General features: G+C 42.7%; 1 protein-coding gene across 1 annotated transcript; it reads left to right on the plus strand.

Annotated features, from left to right (window-relative positions):
- Positions 1-6,468: 6,468 nt before the first annotated feature.
- On the plus strand, positions 6,469-24,580 carry TMEM86B (transmembrane protein 86B). The gene is made up of 4 exons (XM_039334894.1): positions 6,469-6,748; positions 6,940-7,353; positions 18,171-18,423; positions 23,681-24,580. The coding sequence occupies exons 2-4, from the start codon at positions 7,303-7,305 to the stop codon at positions 24,070-24,072; spliced, it is 696 nt and encodes a 231-aa protein (XP_039190828.1). The 5' UTR covers positions 6,469-6,748; positions 6,940-7,302; the 3' UTR covers positions 24,073-24,580.
- Positions 24,581-26,719: the final 2,139 nt, after the last annotated feature.

Raw genomic sequence — 26,719 nt, forward strand, 5'->3', positions numbered from 1 at the left:
TAACCACTAGACCAAACTGGCTCTCAGTGTGAAATCCCATATGTCTGGAATTAATCTGGTGTTTGAATCTGGAGCATCAGAAAGATATTCTTAATGAATCCAATCTGGGGTGGAATCTTTTGAAATAGGGGTCCTATTTGGGGAGCTACAGAACAGTATTAAAGGGAGCAATTGTGGTGACCATCTCTTACCCTGCAGAAATCCGAAGGATGATAAGAAAGAGATGCTGAAAATATCAGCAATTTAAACTGCCATCCATGGACACTAGATTTTGGCACCCAGAGCTGGTATCAAAGAAAGATAGCCTGGCATTCTGGTCTAGTAGTCCCAGAATTCCTTTCTATTGTCCATGCAGGCTGGGACTATTGAGAATTGATACCCAAAGCTTACAGAAAAGCACTAATGTCTCCCTTTTGCAACTACTGTACTTAAAACTGATGCTCTTGACATAAGAAGCAGGAGACACAGTTGATTATGTTCTTCTCTACAGTCCCTTTTATCACAATAGTTATGATAAAAAACAGTTCTGCTAAGTCTTCTTTAGTATTTTATCATCTTATCAAAATACAAAATAAAGGAGTACAAAGAAAAATGAAAACAATGGGACAATAAGGGAGGAAAAGGGGGAAAGAGAAAAGGATAGAATAAAAGGGAAAATAATAACAACAACAACAACCCCCAGTGAGGCACTACGTTGATGTGGTTGTGGGGCTTGTGCACTCTGAGAAAGATGAGAGCTATGCCAGAGGTTCAACCATACTGGACAGGTCCCATCAGAGGAGTCAGACAAAGAGTGTCTCTCCCATAAACAATATGGTGAGCCGTAAATTACAGAATGCCATACCGGCTCGGATGTGGCCTGGGTTAACAAGGACCGCGCTAGAGATTGGAGTTCCTGGATATCTAGTGAAAAATGGGTTACAGGACTCAGGACTGTTGGCTGAGCAACCAGGGCCAGCAGCTGCAGAACTACTGGAAGAAAAGGTGTTTATCCGTCGCAGATACACAGTGATGGAAAACAAAGAAATAATGATCTGTTACTACAGATCAAGTCCAACAAGAAGAGGATATCTAAAACGAATGCACCAGTTCTGGAAAGAACAACATCCAGAATCAGAAATAACAGAACAGAGACTAGCAGATCAACGCCGATTTATAATACAAAATAAAGTATTCACAGAAACAGAATTGGACGAATTGCAAAGGTTTACCCAGGGAAAAGAAATCAAAGCCTTACCAGAAGTAATTCAGAATGTAGAGGCAAACCAGTGGGAGTTGGCAGTGAAGGAATCCAGCAGAGATATACAACTGTTCTCATTTGGAAACCAGGCACCTCTTCCTCAGGAAGAACAAAACCCTCTAACTAAAGAAATAAAAGAATTGAAACAAAGAATAACTGAGCATCTAGAACAGCACAAAAACAACAGAATAAGGCTGCCTGCATTGAAGTTTGCTCCAAAGAAACAGCTAGCACAAGCATTAAAAGATGCAAATACTGCAATATCAAGTATAAGCACCAACACTGCAAGAAACAAACCAACTAATCTACAGCACAGCTGCAGTTATAACTGAATACCTGGGATGCAAAATCAACAAAGAAGAAAAACAAAAAACAGTGCACCAGAAAAATGGAAGGTTAGACTAGAAAATAAGATCAGCAAATTAAGGTCACATGCAAGCAAGCTAGAACAGATGAAAGAAAAGAAGCTGAAGAACAAGAAGACCAAAGAATACCTAATCAAGAAATACCACTTAGAAACAAGGAAGATCAAGGAAGCACTGGAAATAATAAAGCAACAAATAACAGCTATAGCCAGGAAAATCAGTAGATATGAAGCTCGAATTGCAAACTATAGGCAGAACCTCCAATTTCAATCCAATCAGAAACGTTTCTACCAATCCATCAATGGAGAAACTGCAAGGAATCAGTCAGTACCTGACAAGGAAGAAACAGTGCAGTTCTGGAAGCAGATATGGGATAACCCAAAGAAATACAACAAGGATGCAGCTTGGTTAAAAGAGGTGGATGCAAATAAAACAGAAGTTGAAATGAAAGAACTAGTAATAACAACAAAAATGGTAGAAAAAAGAGCAAGGAAAATCAAAAATTGGTCAGCACCAGGTGAAGATGAACTGCATGGGTTTTGGTGGAAACATCTAACTGTTATACACCCACTCATCTCGCCAAGCAGTTCAACAATACATTACAAGGAGGAGAAATTGAAAACTGGCTAACAACTGGGAAAACCTACCTAATAATGAAAAATCCAGCAAAAGGGGCAACACCAGGCAACTACAGGCCAATTACCTGCTTACCAACAACTTTCAAATTACTAACTGGTGTGGTAGCTGATGCAGTACAACAGCATCTAGTTGAAAACAATCTCTTTCCACCTGAACAGAAAGGAAACTGCCCCAATAGCAGAGGAACAAAAGATCAACTCCTAATAGACAAAATGATCTTGGAAAACTGCAAGAGAAGGAAGACCAACCTGAATGTGGCATGGATTGACTACAAAAAGGCATTTGACTCTCTGCCACATGATTGGATAATCAAGTGCCTAGAAATAACAGGAGTCAGTAGAAACATCAGAAAATTTGTGCAAAGATTGATGGCACAATGGAAGACACAGTTGCAGATCAATGGTGAGAGGCTGGGAGAGGTTAATATCAAGAGAGGAATATTTCAAGGAGATTCATTATCACCATTACTATTTGTTATTGCACTGTTTCCTCTGTCAACAATACTGAATAACTCAGGACATGGCTATCAAACATCAAAAACATCTGCCAGACTATCCCACCTCCTTTATATGGATGATCTGAAGCTGTATGGAAAAACATCATCTGAAATAGAATTGCTGCTCAACACTGTCCGTATATATAGCCAAGATATTGTAATGGAGTTTGGCTTGGACAAATGTGCCACACTTACTATTAAACAAGGAAAAATACTGAAAACTGAAGGAATCAAGATGCCCCATGAAAATAACATTAAGAGTCTGGATGAGAAAGATTACTACAAATACTTGGGTATCCTTCAAGCTGACAACATCAAGCACACTGAAGTCAAGAAAAAGATTAGAGGTGAATACATCAAGAGAGTGAAGAAGATCTTAAAATCCAAACTCAATGGAGGAAATACCATAAAGGCAATCAACACCTGGGCAATCCCAGTCATTAGGTACACAGCTGGAATAGTGGACTGGACTCAAGCAGAACTAAAAGCAATGGATAGGCAGACCAGAAAAATAATGACAATGAATCATGCCCTTCATCCACGCAGTGACATTGACAGACTTTATCTACCAAGGCAAATAGGTGGGCGTGGAATGCTACAAGTACATCAGATGGTTGAAGAAGAAAAAATGGCTTTGGAAGAATATCTGAAGAACAATGATGAAGATGCACTGAAATTAGTATATCAGGAAGGCTTACTGACTACTGGAGAGACCAAACTGGCCTACAAGAAAGACCAAATGAAGAACAGAATAGAGGCATGGGAAGACAAAGCACTACATGGCCAATACATTAAAAAAATAGCTGGGAAAGCAGATAATAACAAGACCTGGCAATGGCTAAGAGCAGGAAAATTGAAGAAAGAGACCGAGGGACTAATTCTGGCTGCACAAGACCAAGCCTTAAGGACAAATGCATATAAAGTCAAAATTGAGAAGACAGCAACAGACAGTAAGTGCCGCCTATGCAAAGAAGCTGAAGAAACAGTGGACCACCTGGTAAGCTGCTGCAAGAAGATTGCACAGACTGACTACAAGCAGCGGCATGACAAAGTAGCAACAATGGTGCATTGGAAGATCTGCAAAAAATATCATTTGCCTGTAAGCAAAAACTGGTGGGATCATAAAATAGAGAAAGTCATAGAAAATGATAAAATTAAACTGCTCTGGGACTTCAGAATTCAAACAGACAAGCACCTGCAACATAACACCCCAGACTTAACAATTGTCGATAAGAAAGACAAAAAAGTCTGGATAGTGGACGTGGCAGTGCCTGGAGATAGCAGAATAGAAGAGAAAGAACTGGAGAAGATAACAAAATACAAAGACCTACAAATAGAAATAGAAAGACTGTGGCAAAAGCAAGCAAGGGTAGTACCAATAGTAATAGGCTCCTTGGGTGCAATCCCAAAACAACTGGAGCACCACTTGAACACCATTGGCATTGACAGATTCGCTATTAGTCAATTGCAAAAGGCGGCCTTACTAAAATCTGCTTCCATCCTGCGACGATATCTGTAATACCATCAAACATCCACATCTGCCTATCCCAGGTCCTGGGTCTCGATAGATAGACAAAATGCCAAATCCAGTCTGAACATCTGGCTGACTGTGCGATGATCCATAATAATAATAATAATAATAATAATAATAATAAGAAGAAGAAGAAGAAGAAGAAGAAGAAGAAGAAGAAGAAGAAGAAGAAGAAGAAGAAGAAGAAGAAGAAGAATAAGAAGAAGAAGAAGAAGAAGAAGAAGAAGAAGAAGAAGAAGAAGAAGAAGAAGAAGAAGAAGAAGAAGAAGAAGAAGAAGAAGAAGAAGAAGAAGAAGATGTTGGGAAGGGACCTTGCAGGTCTTCTTGTGAAGTCAAACACCCTGCTAAGACAGGAAGCCCTATACCATTTCAGACAAATAGCTGTTCAGTCTCTTCTTAAAAACTTCCAGAGCTGGAGCATTCACACTTCTGGAGGCAGATTGTTCCACTGGTTAATTGTTCTGTCAGGAAGTTTCTCCTCAATTCTAGGTTGCTTCTCTCCTTGATTAGTTTCTATCCATTGCTTCTTGTCCTGCCTTCAGGCGCTTTGGAAAATAGCTTGACTCCCTCTTCTTTGTGGCAAACCCCTGAGATATTGGAACACTGCTATCATGTCCCCCCTCATCCTTCTCTTCATTAAACTAGACATACCCAATTCCAGCAACCGTTCCTTATATGCTTTAGCCTTCAGTCCTCTAATCATCTTTGTTGCTCTTCTCTATACCCTTTCTAGAGTCTCAGCATCTTTTTTTTTTTTTTTTGGGTGCAGTAGAATAAGGCAGTAACATAAAACCTAAAGTTTACTTTTATATGATAATACATACTAGCTATTTCTATAGCAAGCCTATCTAATCAGCAAAATCCAAAATCAAAGATTCATTTTTTCCCCACTTCAAGCACAAAGTCCAAAAGCGGTTTCCAAGTAGAAACAAAATTAATTGTGTTCTTTTCTTTAATCAAAGCAGTTGATTTAGCCACCTCTACTAACTCCATCCTCTTTAGCAGCCATTCGCCCAGCGTGGGAGTCAAAGGGACCTTTCCACAGTCTGCTGATGTCACTCTGCTGTTTTCCGTTTCGAACCCCAACATCTCAAATAGCATTGCTACATTCTTGTTGAGCAGTTTTCAGCATACAAAAACAAGATCATTAAGGATAAATAATTAATTTGAATAATTGAGATTTAAATAACTAGCAATGGAAAGAAAAAGAGGAAATCACAATTTTTCATTGTTAGATTATTGCATGTTTTATTAGCTCCGTCCTTCACTTTTCCCTTTTATTTTCTTATATTTAAATACATGCTATTTGCATTATAAAATTCTGTGTGTGTGTGTGTGCGTGCGCGCGTGCGCACACACCCTGTGTAGATACATAGATCTAGATCTAATATAGATCTAGATATAATGTAGATCTATATCTAGATCTAGACATAGCTATAACAAACTCTTTGGGGTATGATTGGTAATAAACTATAATAAATATTGATGCCCCCAAAGTTGCTGTAAGAAGTTTCCACTCTACTCAGCACTTCTTAGAACGAGAAGTAGAAATAAGCTAATTTACAACATTGCATGCAGTTTGACTTAAAAGGTCTTTTTCGGGGGAGGAGGGATAAATAGAGATAAGACACTAAGTTATTTTTTTTAAATAGCAATAAACATCCATTACAGTCAATCAACCAATCAAGTGAAATTCAAGAGTATAAATATGAAGACCTGAATAAAAACTCATTATTTCATAACTAGCAACGTAGATCAAAGTGATACAGGATTACCACCCAATTCAAGAGCACAAATATGAAGACCTGAATAAAAACTCATTATTTCATAACTAGCAACTTGCAACGTAGATCAAACTGATACAGCATTTACCACCCAATACTGCTCATTTGTTTAGTATTTCAGTTCCTCAACTTCACCCCATTCCGTTATCATCAATCATCCTTTGTTTATTACTTAGCAGCTCCTCCCTGCTCAATCTTCATCAAAAGTTGCATAGAGATTAGGTTACTCCACCTGATGCTCTCCAGAAGTGTTGTGAGTTCATCTTCCAGAATGGCCTGGAGTGTTGGTTTAGGGCAGCAGGTGAGCTGAGAATACTGGGAATATTCTCAGGGAACATGAGATTGAAAAGGCCGCCTTGCCCTGAGGTGTGTCTCCTTCTGGAGATTAAATGCAGCACTCTGCTGTGCACATACAGAGAAGCGATTAAGACTGGACCACTAGGTAAAAATCCAGGAGTTTGGAGGTCCCCAATTGGCCTTTTGTTTCCACCATCTGAGAAATAAAAATACCGAATTCAAATATAGCTGAATTCTGGAATTCATTCAAATACTTTGAAAAGTTAAAGGAAAGCGAGAACTAAGACTGTAGAAATTGGATGGAAGACGAATCAGGGGGGCACAGAAGACCCACCTGAGTTCCTTCAATGCTGGCAATCCCATTCTCTGGAAAGTCTCTAAAACTTTCCTCCATTTGTAAGTAAATACTTAACAAGTAAATTGTCTGCTTGCCTGCCTGCCTGCCTGCCTGCCTGCCTATCTATCTATCTATCTATCTATCTATCTATCTATCTATCTATCTATCTATCTATCTATCTATCTATCTATCTATCTATCTATCTATCTATCTATCTTCCTGGAATCACTTGTGCCTGTCTACTTTTCAGATACCTACAGAGTGGTGAGTTGTCAAGAATTCAAACACCATCAAAATATCATTTGCCAAGACCCACCCCTTCTGCTGTAGTTAGAGAAATTGCTGTGGATACCCCAGTTTCATTCAAGCAAACTCCTTTTATCTTGCTTAGTTCCTCAAAAAAAAAAAAAAAAAAAGACCACCAAGTTCGTACTGTACCAAAGAAAGAGCCACCTGGCCAATGTGGTGCCAAGCACAGAGAAGGCCGAGGAGAATCAAGTGTCTTGCTATCAGTTTGGAGCTTTGCAGGGTGGAGGTTGAAAGTCCACCAGTGCAAGGTGCAACTGTAATTGGCCTCTGAAAGTCAGCGGCATTTCTGAACTTCAGGGAGGCCATGGATATCCTGGAGTTAGATGCCCACTACAAAAGGAAAGTTGCTGGCAATGTAAGAAGCTGTTTTTGTATCTCTCACAATGGAGGAAAGGGGAACTGGGGTACAGGATGCCAGGTAGTTTTCTGCATGGAATTACAAGAAGGCTGGGAATCCTTTCTCATCTCAGGTAGCTTTTCTTCTGCTGCATACCTTTCCTTCAAGGAGAACCAGATCACTGGTCTCTCTTGGTTTGGATAAGAAGAATCTGTCCCAAACACTTTGCATCCATCTGAGCTCCACATGGAGAAAATGAATGTGGATTTCTTGGAATGTCCTTGATCCAATTTTATTTCTCATGAAAAGCTGATATGGAGGTCTCAGCCTTCTAGCTGTCTTAATCCTTGGGGGATTTGGATGCTTGGCATGTGTTTTCTATTTGTCTGGGAGGAACAACGTTTTCTGTTATTAAAGGCGTTTTTCAGAAAACGGGTGCAAAACAATGCAAGCAAGTACAGAATTCGATTTTTAAAACATTACACTGTTTTGTAGTTGGAAGGTAATATTAAATTTTAGATTTCCTAGTTTTCTGGAGATGTTCCCCTGTTTTTCCAATCTTCTCAATGGTAATGTATAGGATGATCCTGATCCTATTGGCTTTTTGTAAGCTTATGAAGATCTGGTTATAGACCTAAACTCAGAGTCCCGCATGTCTTAAGGGCCTTGTTTCTTGGGTATATTAACATTCATAGCAATAGTTTTATTCAGTGACCGTATCTATTTATCTTGTATAGTTTTAATTGTATTTATGTTTTTATGATGTATTCTACCCAGAGTCATTTGGCTATAGGAATAAAAAAAATTAATGAAATCCTGTTCTTCAAAATATGATAAAACCAGCTCTGTCATATCAAGAGCAGAGATTCTGCTCCCTTCTGATAAATAGAGCCCATAGTTTCCTCCCAGTGTCCTATTCTCACAACATTCCTATTTTTTAATCCTTTGAACAGAATGTTCCACTTCTCTGACAATAATGTCAGACGTGAAAGACCGGGTCCACACCAATCAGTCCAAACTGATTTATTGCTAAATAGCTTATGCTCAGAATAACAGATAGCTTGTGCTCTACCCAATGTAATGAATTAATGCATTATATTGGGATGAATGGATGAATAATTAGCATTCTACACTGAACAGGACCTGTGGAGTGTCCATATCCTGCGCTGGCGTAATATTATTGCCTCTGAATAATCTAAGTATAAACATCATTCTTTAATATATAACCTGGTTATCAGTTCTGCCCAGGCAGGGAGGTTGATGTTTGTATGAATCTCAGAGCTATTTTCCCAAAGAAGAGACTTAATTAATTAATTAATTTAACAAATTTATATAGCCACACAACTCATATGCAGTGACTCCAGATCCAGCCCCGTAATCATCAAAGATGGTTAAAGTGCTGGAGACTAAAACATATGAAGAATAGTTGTAGGAATTGGGTATGTTTAATCCAGCGAAAATAAGGACTAGGAGTGACATAATATCGTGTTTGCCCAAAAATAGCATGATTTTTTCAGGACGCTAACCCTCCAAATAAACCCCAGTTAAGATTGTCAGCCAAGTGGACGCATTTAGTATTATATTTCCCCCAAAATAAGACCTAACCGAAAATAAGCCCTAATGCACCTTTTGGAGCAAAAATTAATATAAGACCCGTCCTTATTTTTTGGGAAACACTGTAGAAATGTTCCAGTATTTGAGGGGCTGCCACAAAGAACAGGACATATCAACTTATTTTCCAAGGCATCTTAAGGCAAGACAAGAAACAATGGATGGAAATTAATCAAGGAGAGAAGCAACCTAGAACTAAGAAGAAATTTCCTAACAGTGAGAACAATTATCCAGTGGAACAACTTGCCTTCAGAAGTTGTGATGCTCCATCACTGGAGGTTTTTAAGAAGAGACTAGACAGCCACTTGTTTGGAATGATATAAGATCTCATGATTGAGTAGGAGGTTGGACTAGAAGATCTCTAAGGTCCCTTCCAGCTCTGTTATTCTGTTCTGAATGGATCATAGCTCAAATGAAGAGTGTGAAAAAGTTCAAGAAGTCCTAGGTTCAATCTGTATTGTTTCTTGAGAGGGCAATTCTGTCTGAAATTCTACAAAGTTCAGTGTCATATCTCTAAGGATCACCCAGCTAACTAGTATGGGTTCTCATCTATTTGACCTGGGTGTAAACCAACTTTTCCACAGGTGGGATGCTTGAGGAGAACTACTAAACTTCCCCTTGTTCATATAAGATTTGAATTTTATTTATTTCATGGGATAGACAGACCATCCCAATCATTGTCTCCAAGCAACATACATACTCAAACTCCTTAAATCAAGTTTAAACAGAAACAAAACTTTATAATCATATAATAAGAACAATGACTTAAACTCCCATATTGTTCCTTTCCAAGGAGAAAATGGTGAATCAGGGTGATGGTGAGAAAGCAGAATTTCTACTTTCGGTTGGACTTCTCTGAAAATAAATGGAACCCCCAAACCAGTTATCAGTGTGCTCCTGGGAGAATAAAAGGAACTGTAGCTTAGGACTTACAAGAAGGGGGTAAGAATTTAGTTAATTTAAGTCTCCTGGGCCAGATGGATTACATCTCAGAAGCAACTAATGGAGATCATCACAGAATCATTTTGGTAATCTTTGAGAGTTTCTGAAGGATTGATGAGGTCCCAAAAGATTTGGGAAGGTCAAGGGTTATCTCCTTCAAAAAGGGGAAAATCACAGCCCTGTAGCTGTGTAGACAAAGTGAGGTTCTCAAAGGGATGGTCAAAGTGGCATGTTTATGAGCACTTGAGGAGGCATGCTACAATTAACAGGAACCACCATTTTCAGAAACAAACTGTGCAGACTAACCTTATTTCCTTCTTAGAGTTTCTAGCTTATTTAGCAAAATATCAGCTACAATGGAAAATGTCCCCTGAATTCTCTCATTCAAGTCATTGATAAAAATGTTGAACATAAACTCTGCCCAACACTACCCTCCAGTTGAAATGGAGCCATTAAGGAACATCCTTTGGCTGTGGACATCCAGTTAATTGTGAGTCCCATCTAACAGTGGTATCATCTGACTATATTTTAAAATTCTATTAAGGAGAATGTCAGGAGGTACTCTTTCAAAAGCTTTACTGACGCCTATATAGATTCTGTCCACAACCTCTTCTGATGTACAAAGCTAGAAATTTATTTAGAATTATTTGGGTAATTGGTAAAGTTTAGAAATATTGCAGGATCCAATTTGGGTCTATCAACCCAGATTGGATCCTGCAGCATTATCCTGGAACACATATATTTGCCTTAATTTGTTTAGGAATATTTACCGACACAGAACTAACTTTTCCTTCTGAATAGTGATGATCAGAATTCTATCCAAGGAAGATGGGAGGTTAAGAAATATGAAGTATAATTAAATAAATAAACTTAGGTCATCAGATAAAATTATCGTCCTTTTCCTAGATGCTTCCTTACTAAGAAGCAAATTAGGTAGCTACAATTGGCAAGGCTTTAATAATAATAATAATAATAGTAAAGTTGGAAGGGACCTTGGAGGTCATCTAGTCCAACCCCCTGCTCGGGCAGGAAACCCTACACCATTTCGGACAAATGGCTGTCCAGTCTCTTCTTAAAAACTTCCAGTGTTGGAGCATTTACTGCTTCTGGAGGCAAGCTGTTCCACTGATTAATTGTTCTCACTGTCAGGAAGTTTCTCCTTAGTTCTAGGTTGCTTCTCTCCTTGATTAGTTTCCACCCGTTGCTTCTTGTCCTGCCTTCAGGTGCTTTGGAAAATAGCTTAATTCCCTCTTCTTTATGGCAGCCCCTGAGATATTGGAATACTGCTATCATGTCCCCTGTTGCGTCCTTGGCGGGAAAACAGACACGAGAAGCAGCTGGAGTTCTCAGTTTCTTTTATTCAGCGTTCAGCTTACAGGAAGATGGCTTCAGCCTCGCCCAAACGCCTCGCAGCCTCTTATATAGGCAACTCCCGGGTAAATGGGTTACTTTTCCCGCGCCAGCACCCGCGCATGCGCACGGCGCTGGCGACAGCCTGTCTGGTCCCGGGCAGCTTTGCACCTGCCCGGGACTGCCTGCAAACGCCCGAGCCGTTTGCAAAGGCTCGGGACATAACACCCCTTTCCCCCGGGCTAAAACTACTACCAACATACAGCATTTATTTTATATAACATTTTGCTCCCCAGTGCTCCCACTGTTTACTGGCCTTTGCCTTGCCAGCAATGTTATGTAGTCTTCTAGGTACTTGGGAGATTTCTTTGCTCTCTGTGACCTTCTTAGCTGTGGGTTACTGGCATAAGTCCCCTGACTGGAGGGAGGCGTGAGCCTATTCTCTCTATTGTGCCCTGGTGTCTTCCAAGGACTGTGCCCCGATGCCTGGCCTGCTTGCTTGCCCACCGGGCTCGTCAGGCCAGGGCTTCTGTTGCTTTGTGACCTGGTTGACCTGCCTAGCTGTAGACCCTCAGGCCCCTTGAAGTGATAGCCGCTGCTGGGCGTCTCTGTAGGACCTCCTAGGTCAGTCCAAGACCTGTCAGGAGGCTGTCCATTCCCTGAAACCCATTCTGTGTTTGGGCTCATGTGGGTTTCTGTACTCTCCCAAAACTCAGGTGTCCCCTGATTTGTGCTAGGGGTGTTGTAGTCGGGACTTGGTTCCTCGACTAGCTCTGTGTATGTTTGACCCTCTGTAGGATTTGGGGTAAGGTCAGGCCAACTTTGAGGATTGTGTGCCAGCTCTCTTGCGGGGAATGATTTGTTGGGATGCCCCCGGGTATCCTCCGTGACTGGAGTGCTGTGTGATATGTGTGGAAAGTGAGTATGCCCCCGGGGTGACTCCCTGGCTGGAGTAGGCGTGGATGCCTGTTGTGTGGGTAAGCTCCATGACTTCCTTTTCGGAGCAATTGCAGAATCTTGGGACGGGCCGTCTGTGGCTCCCTCAGTGGAGATGGGCAGTAACTCTTGCCCTTCCCTTTGCTCCAAAGGGTCCCCCTCCCCCCCTGGAAAAGACCCAGGAGTTTCAGCAGAAAAGTCCCGCCTAGAGCGGAGTTGGTCGATGTGCCGACGCAGGACACGACCGTTGTCCAGGGCAACCTCGTAGGAGAGAGGACCTGTGATCCTGGACACAGAAGCGGGGACCCATGTATGACCAGGCCCGTAATTGCGAGCCCAAACCGGGGCACCCACAAGTAGTTGTCTAGGTGCCCTAGGATGTGAGGTAGATGAAGGCAGTCTGTCCGGATGCAACCGGTCAAGTCTCGTAGTAAGTTGGCGCCCCCAACGAAGTTCAGCTGGACTTCTCCCTGTAGAAGTGGACGGTGTGGTGCGATAAGAAAGGAGAAAGTCAGCCAACCTGTGATGCCAGTCCCCGTAGGTGAGTCTCTTCAAGGCGTCCTTTGCGATGCGCACCATGCGTTCAGCCATACCGTTGGTGGAAGGGTGAAAGGGCGCAGATGTGGCATGACGAATCAGGTTTGCCTGTAAGAAAGCTTGGAATTCGGAGGAGGTGAATTGAGGGCCGTTGTCAGACACAATGACATCTGGCAGCCCGTGTGCAGCAAAAATCCCCCTCAGTACCTGAATAGTCTTTGCAGTGGTGGTGGTCGAGACAGGCACAACCTCAAGCCATTTTGAATGGCTGTCAACAAGGACCAAGAAGAACTGGCCCTGAAAGGGCCCAGCGTAGTCAATGTGCACCCTAGACCATGGGGACTGTGTTTCCTCCCATCTATGCACAGGAGCTTGGGGCATCTCTGGGCGAGATCGTTGGCACAGGTGGCATGCGTGTACCTTAGCCTCAATATCTTTATCTAAAGCAGGCCACCACAAGTGGCTGCGTGCAAGAGCCTTCATACGAACAATGCCAGGATGACCCTCGTGGAGGGATTCTAAGACCCTAGTCCTCATTGAGGTGGGAATGACAACTCTGTTTCCCCAAAGCAAACAACCCTGAGAAAGGGACAATTCGTTCCTTTTGGACCAGAAACTCTGAAACTCAGGACTAGGGCAGTGCTCAGGCCACCCGGACAGGACCCAGGAGCGGACACGTGAAAGTGTGTGATCTGTACCTGTTTCAGCGGTAACATCCCTGGCACTAAGAGGAAGCTCGGGCAAGGCTTGGATTGATAGAATGTTGACAGCTGGCGCGGGGTCAGCTTCTACTACTGGCAGAGGCAACCTACTGAGGCCATCAGCATGGCCCATTTCTTTCCCAGGCTTGTGGAGTAATGAAAAATCATATGCAGACAAGAAAATAGACCACCTAAGCATTCTAGGGGAAATGATGTGGGGAGTCTGCTTACGTGTGGTAAACAGTCCCAGCAGAGGCTTATGGTCAGTGAAGACCGTGAAATGCCTGCCATATAGAAAATCGTGGAATTTTTTAATTCCAGCAACAACAGCCAGAGCCTCCCTGTCTATCTGAGCGTAGTTGCGCTCGGCAGAAGACAATGTTCTGGAGTAGTATGCAATAGGAACCTGAGTTCCATCAGACCTGAGGTGACTCAGGACAGCTCCAACCCCGTAGGGGGATGCATCACAAGCGATGCACACAGGAAGAGACTCGTTGAAATGTGCAAGAACACTGTTAGAAGTGAGCAAGGCCTTGACTTCTTTAAAGCAAGCCTCATGTGCTTGTGACCACAGCCACACAGCTTGTTTGTCTAGTAGCCTGTGAAGAGGCTCAGCTACACTAGCTTTATGTGGAAGAAAAGAATTGTAGAAATTCAGGAGGCCTAGGAAGGCCTGAAGTTCGGCCTTAGACTTTGGCCTGGGTGCTTCTAAAATAGCAGTTAGTTTGGATTCAGCAGGATGAATCCCAGCAGCATCAATTTTGAATCCCAGAAATTCAGTAGAAGGCACCCCAATCTTGCATTTGTCTTTTCTGAGCTTAAGGCCTGATTTCCTGAATCTTAACAGGACAGCCCTAAGCCTTTCAGCTAGAATGTGTGTGGAGTCTCCTGCAATCAAGACATCGTCAAAGTAGGGGCAGACCCCTGGTATACCTCGTAGTGTGTTTTCCATTACGCTTTGGAAAATCCCAGGAGCGACATTCACTCCAAACTGCAGCCTTTTTACCTTAAAGGCTCCCCTGTGGGTCACAATAGTCTGAGCTATGGCAGCATCATTATCAACAGGCAGCTGTTGATATGCTTGAGCTAGGTCAAGCTTTGCAAAAACACGCCCCCCCTTGAGAGAGGCCAGGATGTGACTGACCACAGGAACAGGATAGGCATGTTGCTGCAATGCCTTATTGAGTGTGCATTTGTAATCAGCACAAATGCGAATGTCCCCATTTGCCTTTAGAGGCGTGACAATGGGGGTCTCCCATGGGCTGGAATCAACAGGTTCTAGGATTCCTTGTTGGATTAGTTTGTCTAATTCAGTGTCAATCTTACTTTTTAAAGCAAAAGGGACCCTTCTTGCTTTAATCCTAATGGGAGTGACAGTGGGGTCTAGCTTTAAGGACACAGGTGGTCCTTTGAATGTGCCCAGCTGGGGCTGAAAACATCTGCAAATTCCTTGCAGACTTCCTGTAGGTCGAGTGTTTGTAAGCTGTTGAGTCCTGTGACGTGTATCCCCAGGGCCTCAAACCAATCGAGTCCTATGAGACTCGTTCTTTCACCCCCTACTACTAACAAGTCTAGTGGACCTTCAAAACTCTTGTATTGCACGTTAAGGGTGGCCTCCCCCTTAACACACACTCTTGAGTTCTGAAAATCAGTTAATACAATATCAGAAGGCCTTAACTTGGCCTTAGTCCCACTACTGGAACAAATCTTCCTAAATGTATGCAATGAAATGATGGAAAGGGCAGACCCTGTGTCTAGTTCCATAGATAATGGAACCCCTTGTAGCTTCACGTTGAGTGACAGCTTTTTCTTCATGGGCTTGTGTGTGCCTGTCCTACAGAATGTTTCTACGCGAAGCGCAAAAACCTACCCTATTCTGGCTGGGGACTCTGGTACCCTTCAGGCGTTCTTCTTGAGGTTGTGCCTTTCGTCGGCCCAGACACACAGCTGCAATGTGCCCTTGTTTGCCGCATGCCCGGCAGGTAGCGGAGCGGAACTTGCAGTCGGTTCTCCTGTGGCGACCTCCACAGCCGATGCACTTGAGCGGAGCTGAAGAGCTTTCCTTCTGATTTTCTCCCTTCGCGGGGTGTAGACGGTCGACTTCTTCGTCCGGATCCTCCTCGGAGTTTCGTCGGACGTCTTCTTGGTGCACGGACGCACCCTCTGCACTGCTTCTGATCGGCCGCATGTTCTTGACGGCGCCGCCTGCTGCTTCTTCCGCGGTGGCTTCCCTTAAAGCGTCTTGGAAGGATAATTCTTCCTTAGCGAAAAGTCTCTGTTGTAGCTCTCGATGCCTCAACCCGCACACGAATCGGTCCCTCAGTCGTTCCTCGAGGTCCTTGAACTCGCAGGGCTTGGCGGCCTTCCGTAACGCGGCGATGTATTCCTTGACTGACTCACCGGACCGTTGATCCCTCTGCTCGAAGGTGTGGCGCCATGAGATAACGGACACCTTGGGGTGAAAGTGGTCCTTCAGCAGCTTCTTCAGGTCTGCGTAGCTTACAGACTCTACTGGAACAGGTGCTGCAAGGTTTTCTGCGATTTCGAAGGCGTCTTGGCCGCAAGCGCAAAGCAGGGTGGCAGCCTTCAAGCTATCTTCCCTCACTTGGTTTGCCTTGAAGTAGTTCTCCATTCTGGATACGTAGGACTCCCACCGCTCTGGATGTGAGACGTCGAATTCCGCAAGCCTTCCGATTTTCGCCATCTTCGGATCTTCAGGAGACGGGTCTATCAGCCAGCCTACCCCCGAATGCGCACTGGATTGGCGGGCAGCTGCTGAGTCAACACCGTTCCTCTTCCGCCGCTCAGGACTCCTTGGGTAAGCTTACACTTTTTCCTTTCCAGGTAGTGCAAGGCATCCCACCTTCGTCGCCAGTGTTGCGTCCTTGGCGGGAAAACAGACACGAGAAGCAGCTGGAGTTCTCAGGTTCTTTTATTCAGCGTTCAGCTTACAGGAAGATGGCTTCAGCTCAGCCCAAACGCCTCGCAGCCTCTTATATAGGCAACTCCCGGGTAAATGGGTTACTTTTCCCGCGCCAGCACCCGCGCATGCGCACGGCGCTGGCGACAGCCTGTCTGGTCCCGGGCAGCTTTGCACCTGCCCGGGACTGCCTGCAAACGCCCGAGCCGTTTGCAAGGCTCGGGACATAACATCCCCCCTTGTCCTTCTCTTCGTTAAACTAGACATACCCAATTCTAGCAACCGTTCCTTATATGTTTTAGCCTCCAGTCCCCTAATCATCTTTGTTGCTCTTCTCTGTACTCTTTCTAGAGTCTCAACATCTTTTTTACATCGTGGTGACCAAAACTGGATGCAGTATTCCAAGTGTGGCCTTACCAAGGCATTGAAGAGTGGTATTAATACTTCGCGTGATCTTGATTCTATCCCTCTGTTAATGCAGCCTAGTACTGTGTTGGCCTTTTTGGCAGCTGCCGCACACTGCTGGCTCATATTTAACTGATTGTCTACTAGGACTCCGAGGTCCCTCTCACAGTTACTACTATTGAGCATGGTGCCACCTATGCTGTACTTGTGCATTTGGTTTTTCTTGCCTAAATGTAGAACCTTGCTTTTTTCACCATTGAATTTCATTTTGTTAGTTAGTGCCCAGTGTTCAAGTCTGTCCAGATCCTTCTGTACCTGAAGCCTGTCTTCTGGAGTGTTGGCTATTCCTGCCAGCTTGGTGTCATCTGCAAATTTGATGAGTTCCCCATCTATCCCTTCATCCAAATCGTTGATGAAGATGTTGAAGAGTACTGGGCCCAGAACAGAGCCCTGGGGCACCCCACTACACACTTCCCTCCATATTATTCTCTGTAATGGCACTCAAGATGGAATTCGTTTTGGAAAGTTAGTCTAATGTGAATGTTTTTATTTTGGATTAACTTAATTAGTGTGATTAATGCAATGTTTTTTTCTCACGGTGTTAATTTTTGTTCATCTAGCAGCCTACACTAATTAAAACTTACATTTAATTTTACTAGTTATCCAAATGATTCTAAAAACAGCAATAATGAGTATAAATCCTATAATTATCTCAATTGTAAGCCTGAATAAGATAAATAACATTATATGTAATAGTAGCATATTCATCATACAATGAATGAGTTGTCCTTTTTGCTTGCTTATTAGCATGTCTCAGTAGAAGCTTCCAAATGCTAGTAAGTAGATGAACCAGTAGAACTGGCCCATTCCTATGATTTTTCTTTAAAATTTATGAACACCCAGAATAATGGGTGTGGCATAATTTAGGGCAAGGCATGTTGAGATTCCACACAGCTGGCAGAGATTCCTGCTGTGGAAAAACATAGTGGAAGAGAAAAAGAGAAGAGGGAATAATGAATAAGATTGTTAAGTAATAATAAGAACAATCTTCATAAAGCATTATGAAATATAATGATGTCCACAATATTCCATGTGGGAGAGAACCCTCCACTCACAAAAATCCCAGTCTTGGAGTATCAGTTTTGGCAGTGCTTAGTTTTGATCTCTTTCTTGTTCACAAGGAATGATAGATAAGAGTCAAGATGGCAGCAGGACGGTATGATCAAAGTGCCAGCCACTTGGATATGTGTTGCAATATGCATTACAAACAGGTGAAGCTCTGATTGCACTGTTGTAGCTGCCTTGTTGATGCTTTTTTAACCATGCGCTGCAGATACTCCTAATTCCTGGGAAGCAAACTGAGAATGCAACAGTATATTTTTTTTACATTTCTTTTTTCTTCTTTCTCCCTCTTCCTCCTTGTCCTATTTTAGAGGAGAAGTATGCTGCTTAGGCTCCTGCCATTTTTTGTCTCCAGCACCGTCTATTTCGTTCTTTTGCTTCCTGGGTCCAGCTTGCAGAGCACTATCATAAAATGCCTCCCCACATTCTCCCTGGCGTTCTTTGTGGCCAGTCAGTCCAAAAATGGAGGTGTCTTCAAACCATATTCCCGGTGGATTTTCCATGGTCTCTTGTTTGCATGTGTGGGAGATGCCTGTTTGGTATGGCCAGAATTCTTCCTTCCAGGTATGGTGTTCAAAGGTTTATGACACTGTTGGGGAAACATCTAGGCTAGAATTTGGGAATGGTTTCAATGATTTCAGTAGCTTAATCACCAAATCAAAAGGACCATTACTTTGCAGGGGAACGATTCCTTATCTCCCAACAGTTGTAGATGAAAAGTAAGCACTCTTATAATATTGCAATATAGTTCATGAGCCAGATGCTTAGGCTGGATTTGGTATTTTGTTCACCTATTGTTATCGTATCTATTACTCACTAGTGATTATTGTCTGCTATTTTTCATCCTACCTGTTGTTTGAACAATCTCTCTCAGAGATGGACATCCATAGTCCTGTAGCTACGCTATTGCTGACCTACAGATTCCAGCACCTCTCCCCATAGTCCATATTGATTGTTGGGAAGTGCAATTCAGTAACATATGGAGAACCATAATTCCTGTATGCTGATTGATGATGGTGTTTATTTTAGATGTGTCCATGTGAGTGCTTGTACATAATTTACGTATGTTATCGTTGTTGACAAAGACAACCCAGAGCATAACTGTTCAACCTCAAAGCCTGGATCTACTGAGGAAACAGCCAGACACACAATAAAGTGCTTTTCTCCAATGCATGATCTGGCAGAAAAAATATATACTGGCATAAAGAGAGTCAATTTAGTCTAATCAGTGGTTAAGGTGCTGGCCAAGAAGCCAGGATTCTGAGAATTCTAGTCCTATCTTAGGCATGAAAGCCAGCTGGCTGGGGGACTTTGAGCCAGTCACTACTTACTCAATCCAACCCCTCTCAAGAGTTTTGGTGGGAAAAGCAGGAGGAAGGAATAGTAGGTATGATTGCTGCCTTGAGTTATATATTACAAGGGCAGGATAAAAATCTACTAATAAATTATGCTGCCTTCATTGCCAATTTTATCTTGGTAATTAGGATAGCAAATGGTACTATTTTAATGCAGGACAAGTTAAGCGAAGGAATTGTGGGGTTTCTCTGGTTTTACTTCCCTGCTCAAAGGAAAAACTACTGCCTATCACTCTGTGGGATGAAGTAGGGCTAGATCAGTGGTTCTCAACCTTTTTAATGCCATGACCCCCCAACTGGTCGTAAGTTGAGGACTACTCAACTGGTGCAGCACCGTTTGCAGAATGGGACTTTTGGCGGGCTCAGCAGGGCAGAGACAGCCTGGACAATTCCTATTGGCTTTCGAAAGCCAATAGAATAAAAGGGAGTAGCACAGCTAAGGAAAAGGGGAAAAAATGGCAGACTGCGTTGTTTGGCGACCCCCGTGAAATGGTCGTTCGACCCCAAATGGGGTCCCGACTCACAGGTTGAGAATCACTGGGCTAGATGAATTTATTTGAATGCTTAGCCAACTTAACTACCAAATAGCAGGTTGCAGGTGGGGAGATGTTCCACCTCGTTACCTGTCCATTGGGCCATTTCTGAACATGGCTTGAGTGCTTTTCTCAAAGTGCATTAAACACAGGTCCTAAAGAAGCCTGATTAGCAGGTCATAGACCTGGAGGAGGAAGCAATCAATGAACAGTGAGCATCATCATTAACTATTGCCCACAAATACAGGGATATAGGGCTATCACTGTCTGTCTGTACTGTGGCAGAATCTACAAGTAGCTGTGCTTAGACACAACAGTACCACACACACACAGACACACAAACACACAAAGTGATGAAAAGAACAAAAGGACTAGTGTGGCTCAGTGAAGGTCCTGACTGAAGAGGGGGAAAAAAATCTAATGCACTCACTGGGGACAGGAATCCAGAAATAGTAGAATGCACATTTCTTTTCCAGCTTGAAGTGATTTTCCATGCAGCACAGGGCCAGTGCTCTCTAAAAAGCACAAATGCTGATTTCTAAACACAGATTTTAGCACACTGAGTCTTCTAAACAAGGATTTTAAAGGTGTCCACAATGACATGGCAGCCAGGCCTCATGGGGGCAGATGTCTCTAGGGAAGCTAAGATGTCTGGTCTCTCCTGCAAGCTAAACCAACGTGGCCATGGAGGGCAGTGCGCAGGGGCAGGAGTGCACCTGAAGGAGCCTGAAGGGTTAAATAGGAGCTGGGCAGTTTCCAACTGTTGAACACATCTTTAACAACATCCTTAGGGAAGCTGCCTAGACAATTTCCAGAGCAACAACTGTGTGGAAAGAAGATGAGAAATACCACTTTAAAACCAGAAAGCTAAAGATGGCTGCAAATAGCTCAGAGGTGGGCTAGGGATGAAATGAGAGCAAGATTGGGAAGACATGGCATAAAAACAAAGCATCGTGCCACCATCTGAGAAGTGGAAAAGCCAATACAGGTAGTCTTTGACTTACAACTATTTGTTTACTGACTGAAGTTACAGCGGCACTGAGAAAAGTGACTTATGACGGTTTTTCACATGACCATTGCAACATCCCCATGGTCACATGATCAAAGTTCAGTTGCTTGGCAACCGCATATTTATGATGGCTGCAGTATCCCGGGGTCATGTGATCACCATTTTGCAATCTCCTGACAAGCAAAGTCAATGGGGAAGCCAGATTCACTTAGCAACCATGGTATTAACTTAACACCTGCTGGGATTCACTTAACAACTGTGGCGAGCAAGGTCGTAAAATGGGGCAAAATTAACAGCTGCCTTGTTTAGCAGTGGAAATTTTGGGCTCGGTTGTGGTTGTAAGTCAAGAACTACCGTACCTGTAATTTGCTTTGTCATGTCTAATACCAATTCCCACCACATGATGGAGCCAGCTAAATACATAACACAAGCGCCATAAGAAGAAATAAAATCTAAAGGTATATTTATTGCAAGATAAAGTCGTCGTGAGCAAGTAGGCAGCTATATAAATTTTCCAAAAATAAATAATAAAACATTTGGGAGGAAATATGGAGGAGGACAATGCATAGAACTGGTTTGAAGAGTTGTATATCTCTTAGTACAGCTTTGCTGGCTGAGGAATTCTGGGAGTTGAAGTCCACAAGTCATAAAAGGGCCAAGTTTGAAGACCCCTGAACTAGTTGTTCCTTACAATCATGTAAATAGAAAGACAATATTAAAAGCACATCCACTCCAGATGTCGCAGTTTGAGGCTTGATTGTCTTTGGAGTGGCTGACAATTATGAGCCCTGGGATCTGGCACAGCCGGAAGGTACCAGACTGGGAAAGATTGTTCTCATTCTTGCCCAAACAAGCAGGGGAATTCAGCCTGCCTTAAATCTTGAGAAATCCCAGTCTGTAGATTAAGATAAAACAAGAAATGTTCACCTATCCAAGTTTTAAAAATAAAATAAAATCATGAACATAGCATTGAAACAAATAATGTATATAAATTGTATCTCTTAAAATTAAAAGTGTGGTAAAACAATGCTGCTTTACCTTTAGAGATGAATAGGTAACTAATGCATGGTTCTGTAGTAAACTTTCAATAGTAGCTCGTTGGGGTAGTTTGTTATATTAATAGATTGAGGGAGACATCAATGGTACTTTCTGATGAACACTTTTAACTCTGTCAAAGGCAGTTTATGGGTTTCAATCTGGTGTCATAGATACCTCTCCTGGTTACCACTAAACCCTCTGCCACATCTGATGTTAAATGGATAGAGGTAGTCCTCAGCTTATGACTACAGCTGTGAACTTCCATCACTAAGCAAAGCAGTCATTCAGTTGCACCTGATTTTACAATTTTTGTACTATCATTGCTAAGCAAATGTCACTAGTCCTTAAGCATTTCCAGATTTCCCCATTGATTTTGCTTAATAGAAGCCCCTTGGGAGTATCACAAATGGTGATCAGGTAGCCCTGGGATGCTGCAACTGTCACAAATACATGCCAGTTGCAAATCCCCAGAATCGTAATCGCATGAGAAAAGCACATCTTCCTTCCCCTGTCCTGACCACTTTCTACAGGGGGACAATTGAGAACATCCTGTCATACAGCATCACAGTCTGGTTTGGAGGCATCACTGCTTCAGACAGGAAGGCGTTGCAGAGAGTGGTAAGAATGGCTGAAAAAATCATTGGCAGTTCCTTCCCTCCCATCCAGGACATAGCACAGAAGCGCTGCTTGAGCAGGGTCTGTAAGATTATCTGGGACATTATACATCCTCTTCAGACCTGTTTTCCTTGTTACCTTCTGGGAGGAGGCTTCGTGGTATCCTTAGCAGAACATCCAGATTCAGCCAGAGTTTCATTCCATACAGCATTAACCTTGTGAACTCTCAAGCTTCCTCTTTCCGTTATATATTTAAGATGGACAGTGTTTAATATTTATTTGTTATGTATATGTAGGGGTGTGGATCTATACATACGTTGTATATAGTATGTTTAGGTGTATGTCATGTATGTGTTTCACTTTGAGAGCGGGCAACTCTCAAAGAAGAGACTAGACCCATTTTTGACGGGTGCTGATGTGCCCACAGTAAAAAAATGACAGTAAAGGTTATCTTATCTTATGACTGCAGGTATGCTATGAGGGTTGTAAGTGTAAGTACTGTTTGTAAGTGCAAGGCCTTGTTGTAAGCCACTTTTTTCAGTGCCATTAACAGTTGTTAAATGGATGATCATAAGTCGAGGTCTACCGGTACTGTTCAAAGCATTCATCCACCTAAAATATCTTTATTTCCAAGAATATCTCTGAATAGTCTTAGAAATAAATATGGCAGCTGGTCTGCAATCTAGTTTTTGGGAAATGTGCCCCCTGGCCAGCCCCCACTGCTAAAATATTGACAAGATAAATTGAGGATTTGACAGCTTTGGCAATATGTCTGTTGGTCAAAAAATAAATGCAAACGAATGACGGGGAGACATTTTGTCAGGGAGTTTTCAGTTAAGGGGGAAAGGAGAAAGTGAGACCCCAAAACACAATAATACAGTCTTCAAGAAACAGGCAACCTGAATCATGTTCTTCCTTTTTGGAGCATGCATTAGAGAGTAAGGCATTAAATATTTATCCAGAATAAACATAGCTATCTTTTAGCCCTGCTGTGCCTGTATCTTTTCTTTCCCAGTTGAAAAGAGCACTTAAGCATCAAATTAGGGACAGAAGGTAGACAATAGTCCAAGACTGAATGAAGCCATTTAGTAGGTCATATTCAGAGTGCCTTTTCTTGGCTTAGCAAGCTGCAATTACAGAATAATCCTGTGCATCTGAAGTAACAAGCCAGATGAGGCTTCCAAAGTGACTGAATTGGCGGTGGCTGAGCTTGAGGGAGCAATGTAGCCCATGTGGCTGTTTTTATTCACTCGCCTTTTCTCCCCTTACAGGAATGGGTGCCTTTGCCATCTGCCACATCTGCTACATCGCAGCCTTTGGCCTGGCTCCTCTTCAACCTCTCACCTTACTGGTCATCGAGGGACTCATGGCTGTGGGTTACGTGGTGATCCTGCTGCCCTGTTTGTCAGGTTTCTACACATGGGCAGTGCTGTTTTATTCAGGCCTCCTCGGCGTCATGACCTGGCGCGCACTGTTTTGCTCCAAAAGGCTGGCTTCAGCGGGTAGCTTGATCTTCATTGTGTCTGATCTGCTGGTTGGTTATGAGAAATTCTGCACCTCCCACCCTCTTATCCACATCCTGTACATGAGCACTTACTACCTTGCCCAAGCCTTGATTGCCATCTCAGTAGAGTCTCCAAAATTTTCCCTAAAGGAGAACTGAGTCTTGAATTGGATTTCTGGATTGTTCTTCAGCATCAAAAAATCCCCAGGCCTTCTGCCTCTCAAATTCACACTTCTCAAGTTCAACTAACTTCTGGATGTGTTGGAACTACAACTCCTGGGATTCCCAGCTAGTGTGGGCCAACAGCTGTGAGTAATCAGCAGCAGCTATATCCATAACCCTCAGCCAGTGTGGACTCTGTGGATTCTCAGAATTGTAGGCCTATATCAGTGGTGGTGAACTTATGGCACACGTACCAGAGGGGGGCACTTGGAGCCCTCTCTGTGGGCACGCATGCTAAGTTGGCTAAGTTTTCACAGGAAAAAGCCTTTTCTTAAGCTCCTTCCTAGCCAAAATAAGCCTCTGGAATGAGTGTACTGTTTTAAGCTTTGAATTATATCAAATCTGACACCAGAAACAGACTAACAGGTGACTTGAGTGCTGCATGTGTTGCTCTCAAACTTATGAAGTATAAGCCAAGGTTAGACAAATTATCAGCAGGCATACAACAGCAAAAATCATATTAATTGTTCAAAAGCATGCCAAATGCAAACTTTTACCTATCAGTAAAAAGTTGTTTGTATCATTGAAAGCTTTGTTATTGTGTTTTTCTTTTAAGACAAAAGATGTTAGTGTATGAATTGTTTTTTCTAAACTAAAACCTCAGTATTCAGATTAAATTGCCTTGTTGCACTTTGCGATAAATAAGTGGGTTTTTGGGTTGCAGTTTGGGTGCTCGGTCTCTAAAAGGTTCGCCATCATTGGCCTATATTCATGGAAGACACCACGTTGGAAGAAGCTCTGGTCAGATTCCTTTCAGAAGTTCAGTTTCTGAGTGCAGATGGTTCTAAGAACGTTTCCTCCACAATTCTCATTATCTTGTTATTCCCAAATTTTCTTCCTGGGAGTGATGATGTTGATGATCTTATAATAAAAGGGCTAATGATAAAAAAGACTCTATGAAGCATTTATTTAAATGACGTGTTTGCTAAACAAAAAACAAAAAAACCCCCTGTTTTCTTGCCTAATTAAAGCAGTCTAGATAGTTGGCTGCATTGTGTGAATGGAAGAAAGGTTTAATTGTGTGCTTCCATCTCCTGTTCAGAACTAACTTTGAGGACTGTCTTCTTCAGGCTTGGACCTTCCTTCCTATCCTACTATTATCCATTCAAATACCTCTCAAACCATCCTTCGTCATTTTCTGTGAAATTATTTCTTGAAAAACTTTGCATTTTGCTTGGGGATCCAAGAATGGAATGGAGAAATCAGGTGGGTTTCTCCATTTCATATAGTCCCTCTGCCATATGGACCCTCTTCTCCTCAGGCGTCAAAACGAGCTGTCCGTACTGCCTCCTTCACGCTTACAGGACAGATTCCACCAGCAAGCTATTTGGATTGACGGGGAAGGCATGCAGTGGCAGAAGACAGAATGGGGTTAGGAAAGTGATAGAAAAAGAAAAAATATTACACAGTTAGAAGGGTGGCATAGATAGAAAGCTACTTTCCAACGGAGGTAACTGCATCTAACCAATCTTGGTAGACCAAGGGGAAGCTAAAGCAGCATGGGCTCTACTAGTACTTTGATGGTAGATTACTAGGAAATCCAGGATATAAGCTCAACTGAAAAGTTGCAAAAGCCTCCCAGAAGATGACAAAGGCAAGCCACTCCCATCCATCCATCCATCCATCCATCCATTCATCAGTCATCCTTATAGACTGCTACTCCAACTGTTTCAAGGCAGTTAGCAACATGTAAAATCCATAAAAGCATTTGTTAAAATAAAAAAAAAACAAGCAAAAATCCAGAACTGATGTCAAAGCATGCTACTGTACTTCTTACATGAATTGAAACAGTTCTTAGATGTTCTCTGAGAGAAGAGGTGCAGGATGATGATGAGGGCAGGAGACTGATTTGAAGAAATTACATCTCCAGTGCCGCTCCTTTGATATCATAGTGCACATGGGGTGGGTAATTTTTAACTAACCCGCCTGAGTTTCATGCACCAGAAGGACAAGCTCTTTCTGAAGTAGGTTGCCTTGCAATTGCCTGAGTGCCAAGCACAATATAAAGGGACCCAGCCTTTAGAGGGGAAAACCAGCCCTTTTTGTCAAGAAAACTAGATGGACCACTTGTGTTTTCACCAAGAGTTGATCTTTGAATCTTTATCTTTTATAGAACATAGAATAATAGTGTTGGAAGGGACCCTGGAGGTCTTCTAGTCCAACCCCCTGCTCAAGCAGGAGGCCCTATACCATTCCAGACAAATGGTTGTCGAATCTCTTCTTTAAAACCTCATGGAATGGAACAGCCACAACTTCTGAAGGCAAGACTTTCGACTGACTAATTCAGGGGTAGGCAACCTTGGCTCTTTTATGACTCGTGGACTTCAACTCCCAGAATTCCTGAGCCAGCATGGCTCAGCATGAAAACTTTTCCCTTTTCCCTCAGTATGGCTGGCTCAGGAATTCTGGGAGTTGAAGTCTATGAGTCATAAAAGAGCCAAGGTTGCCCACCCCTGGACTAATTGTTCTCATTGTCAGGAAATTTCTCCTTAATTCTAGGTCGCTTCTCTCCTTGATTAGCTTCCATCTGTTACTTCTTGTCCTGCCCTCAGATACTTTGGAAAAATAGGTTGATCCCTGCTTC

Source organism: Crotalus tigris, unplaced genomic scaffold (genome assembly GCF_016545835.1).
Source record: "Crotalus tigris isolate CLP2741 ecotype Arizona unplaced genomic scaffold, ASM1654583v1 scf7180000017639.5415321, whole genome shotgun sequence".
Classification (NCBI taxonomy): domain Eukaryota; kingdom Metazoa; phylum Chordata; class Lepidosauria; order Squamata; family Viperidae; genus Crotalus; species Crotalus tigris.

Coding starts and splice junctions, on each gene's coding strand:
- TMEM86B (XM_039334894.1), top strand. CDS start 7,303: ATGGATATCCTGGAGTTAGATGCCCACTACAAAAGGAAAGTTGCTGGC. Junction 7,354..18,170: donor AAAGGAAAGTTGCTGGCAAT/GTAAGAAGCTGT, acceptor GTCCTATTTTAG/AGGAGAAGTATGCTGCTTAG. Junction 18,424..23,680: donor GCCAGAATTCTTCCTTCCAG/GTATGGTGTTCA, acceptor CTCCCCTTACAG/GAATGGGTGCCTTTGCCATC.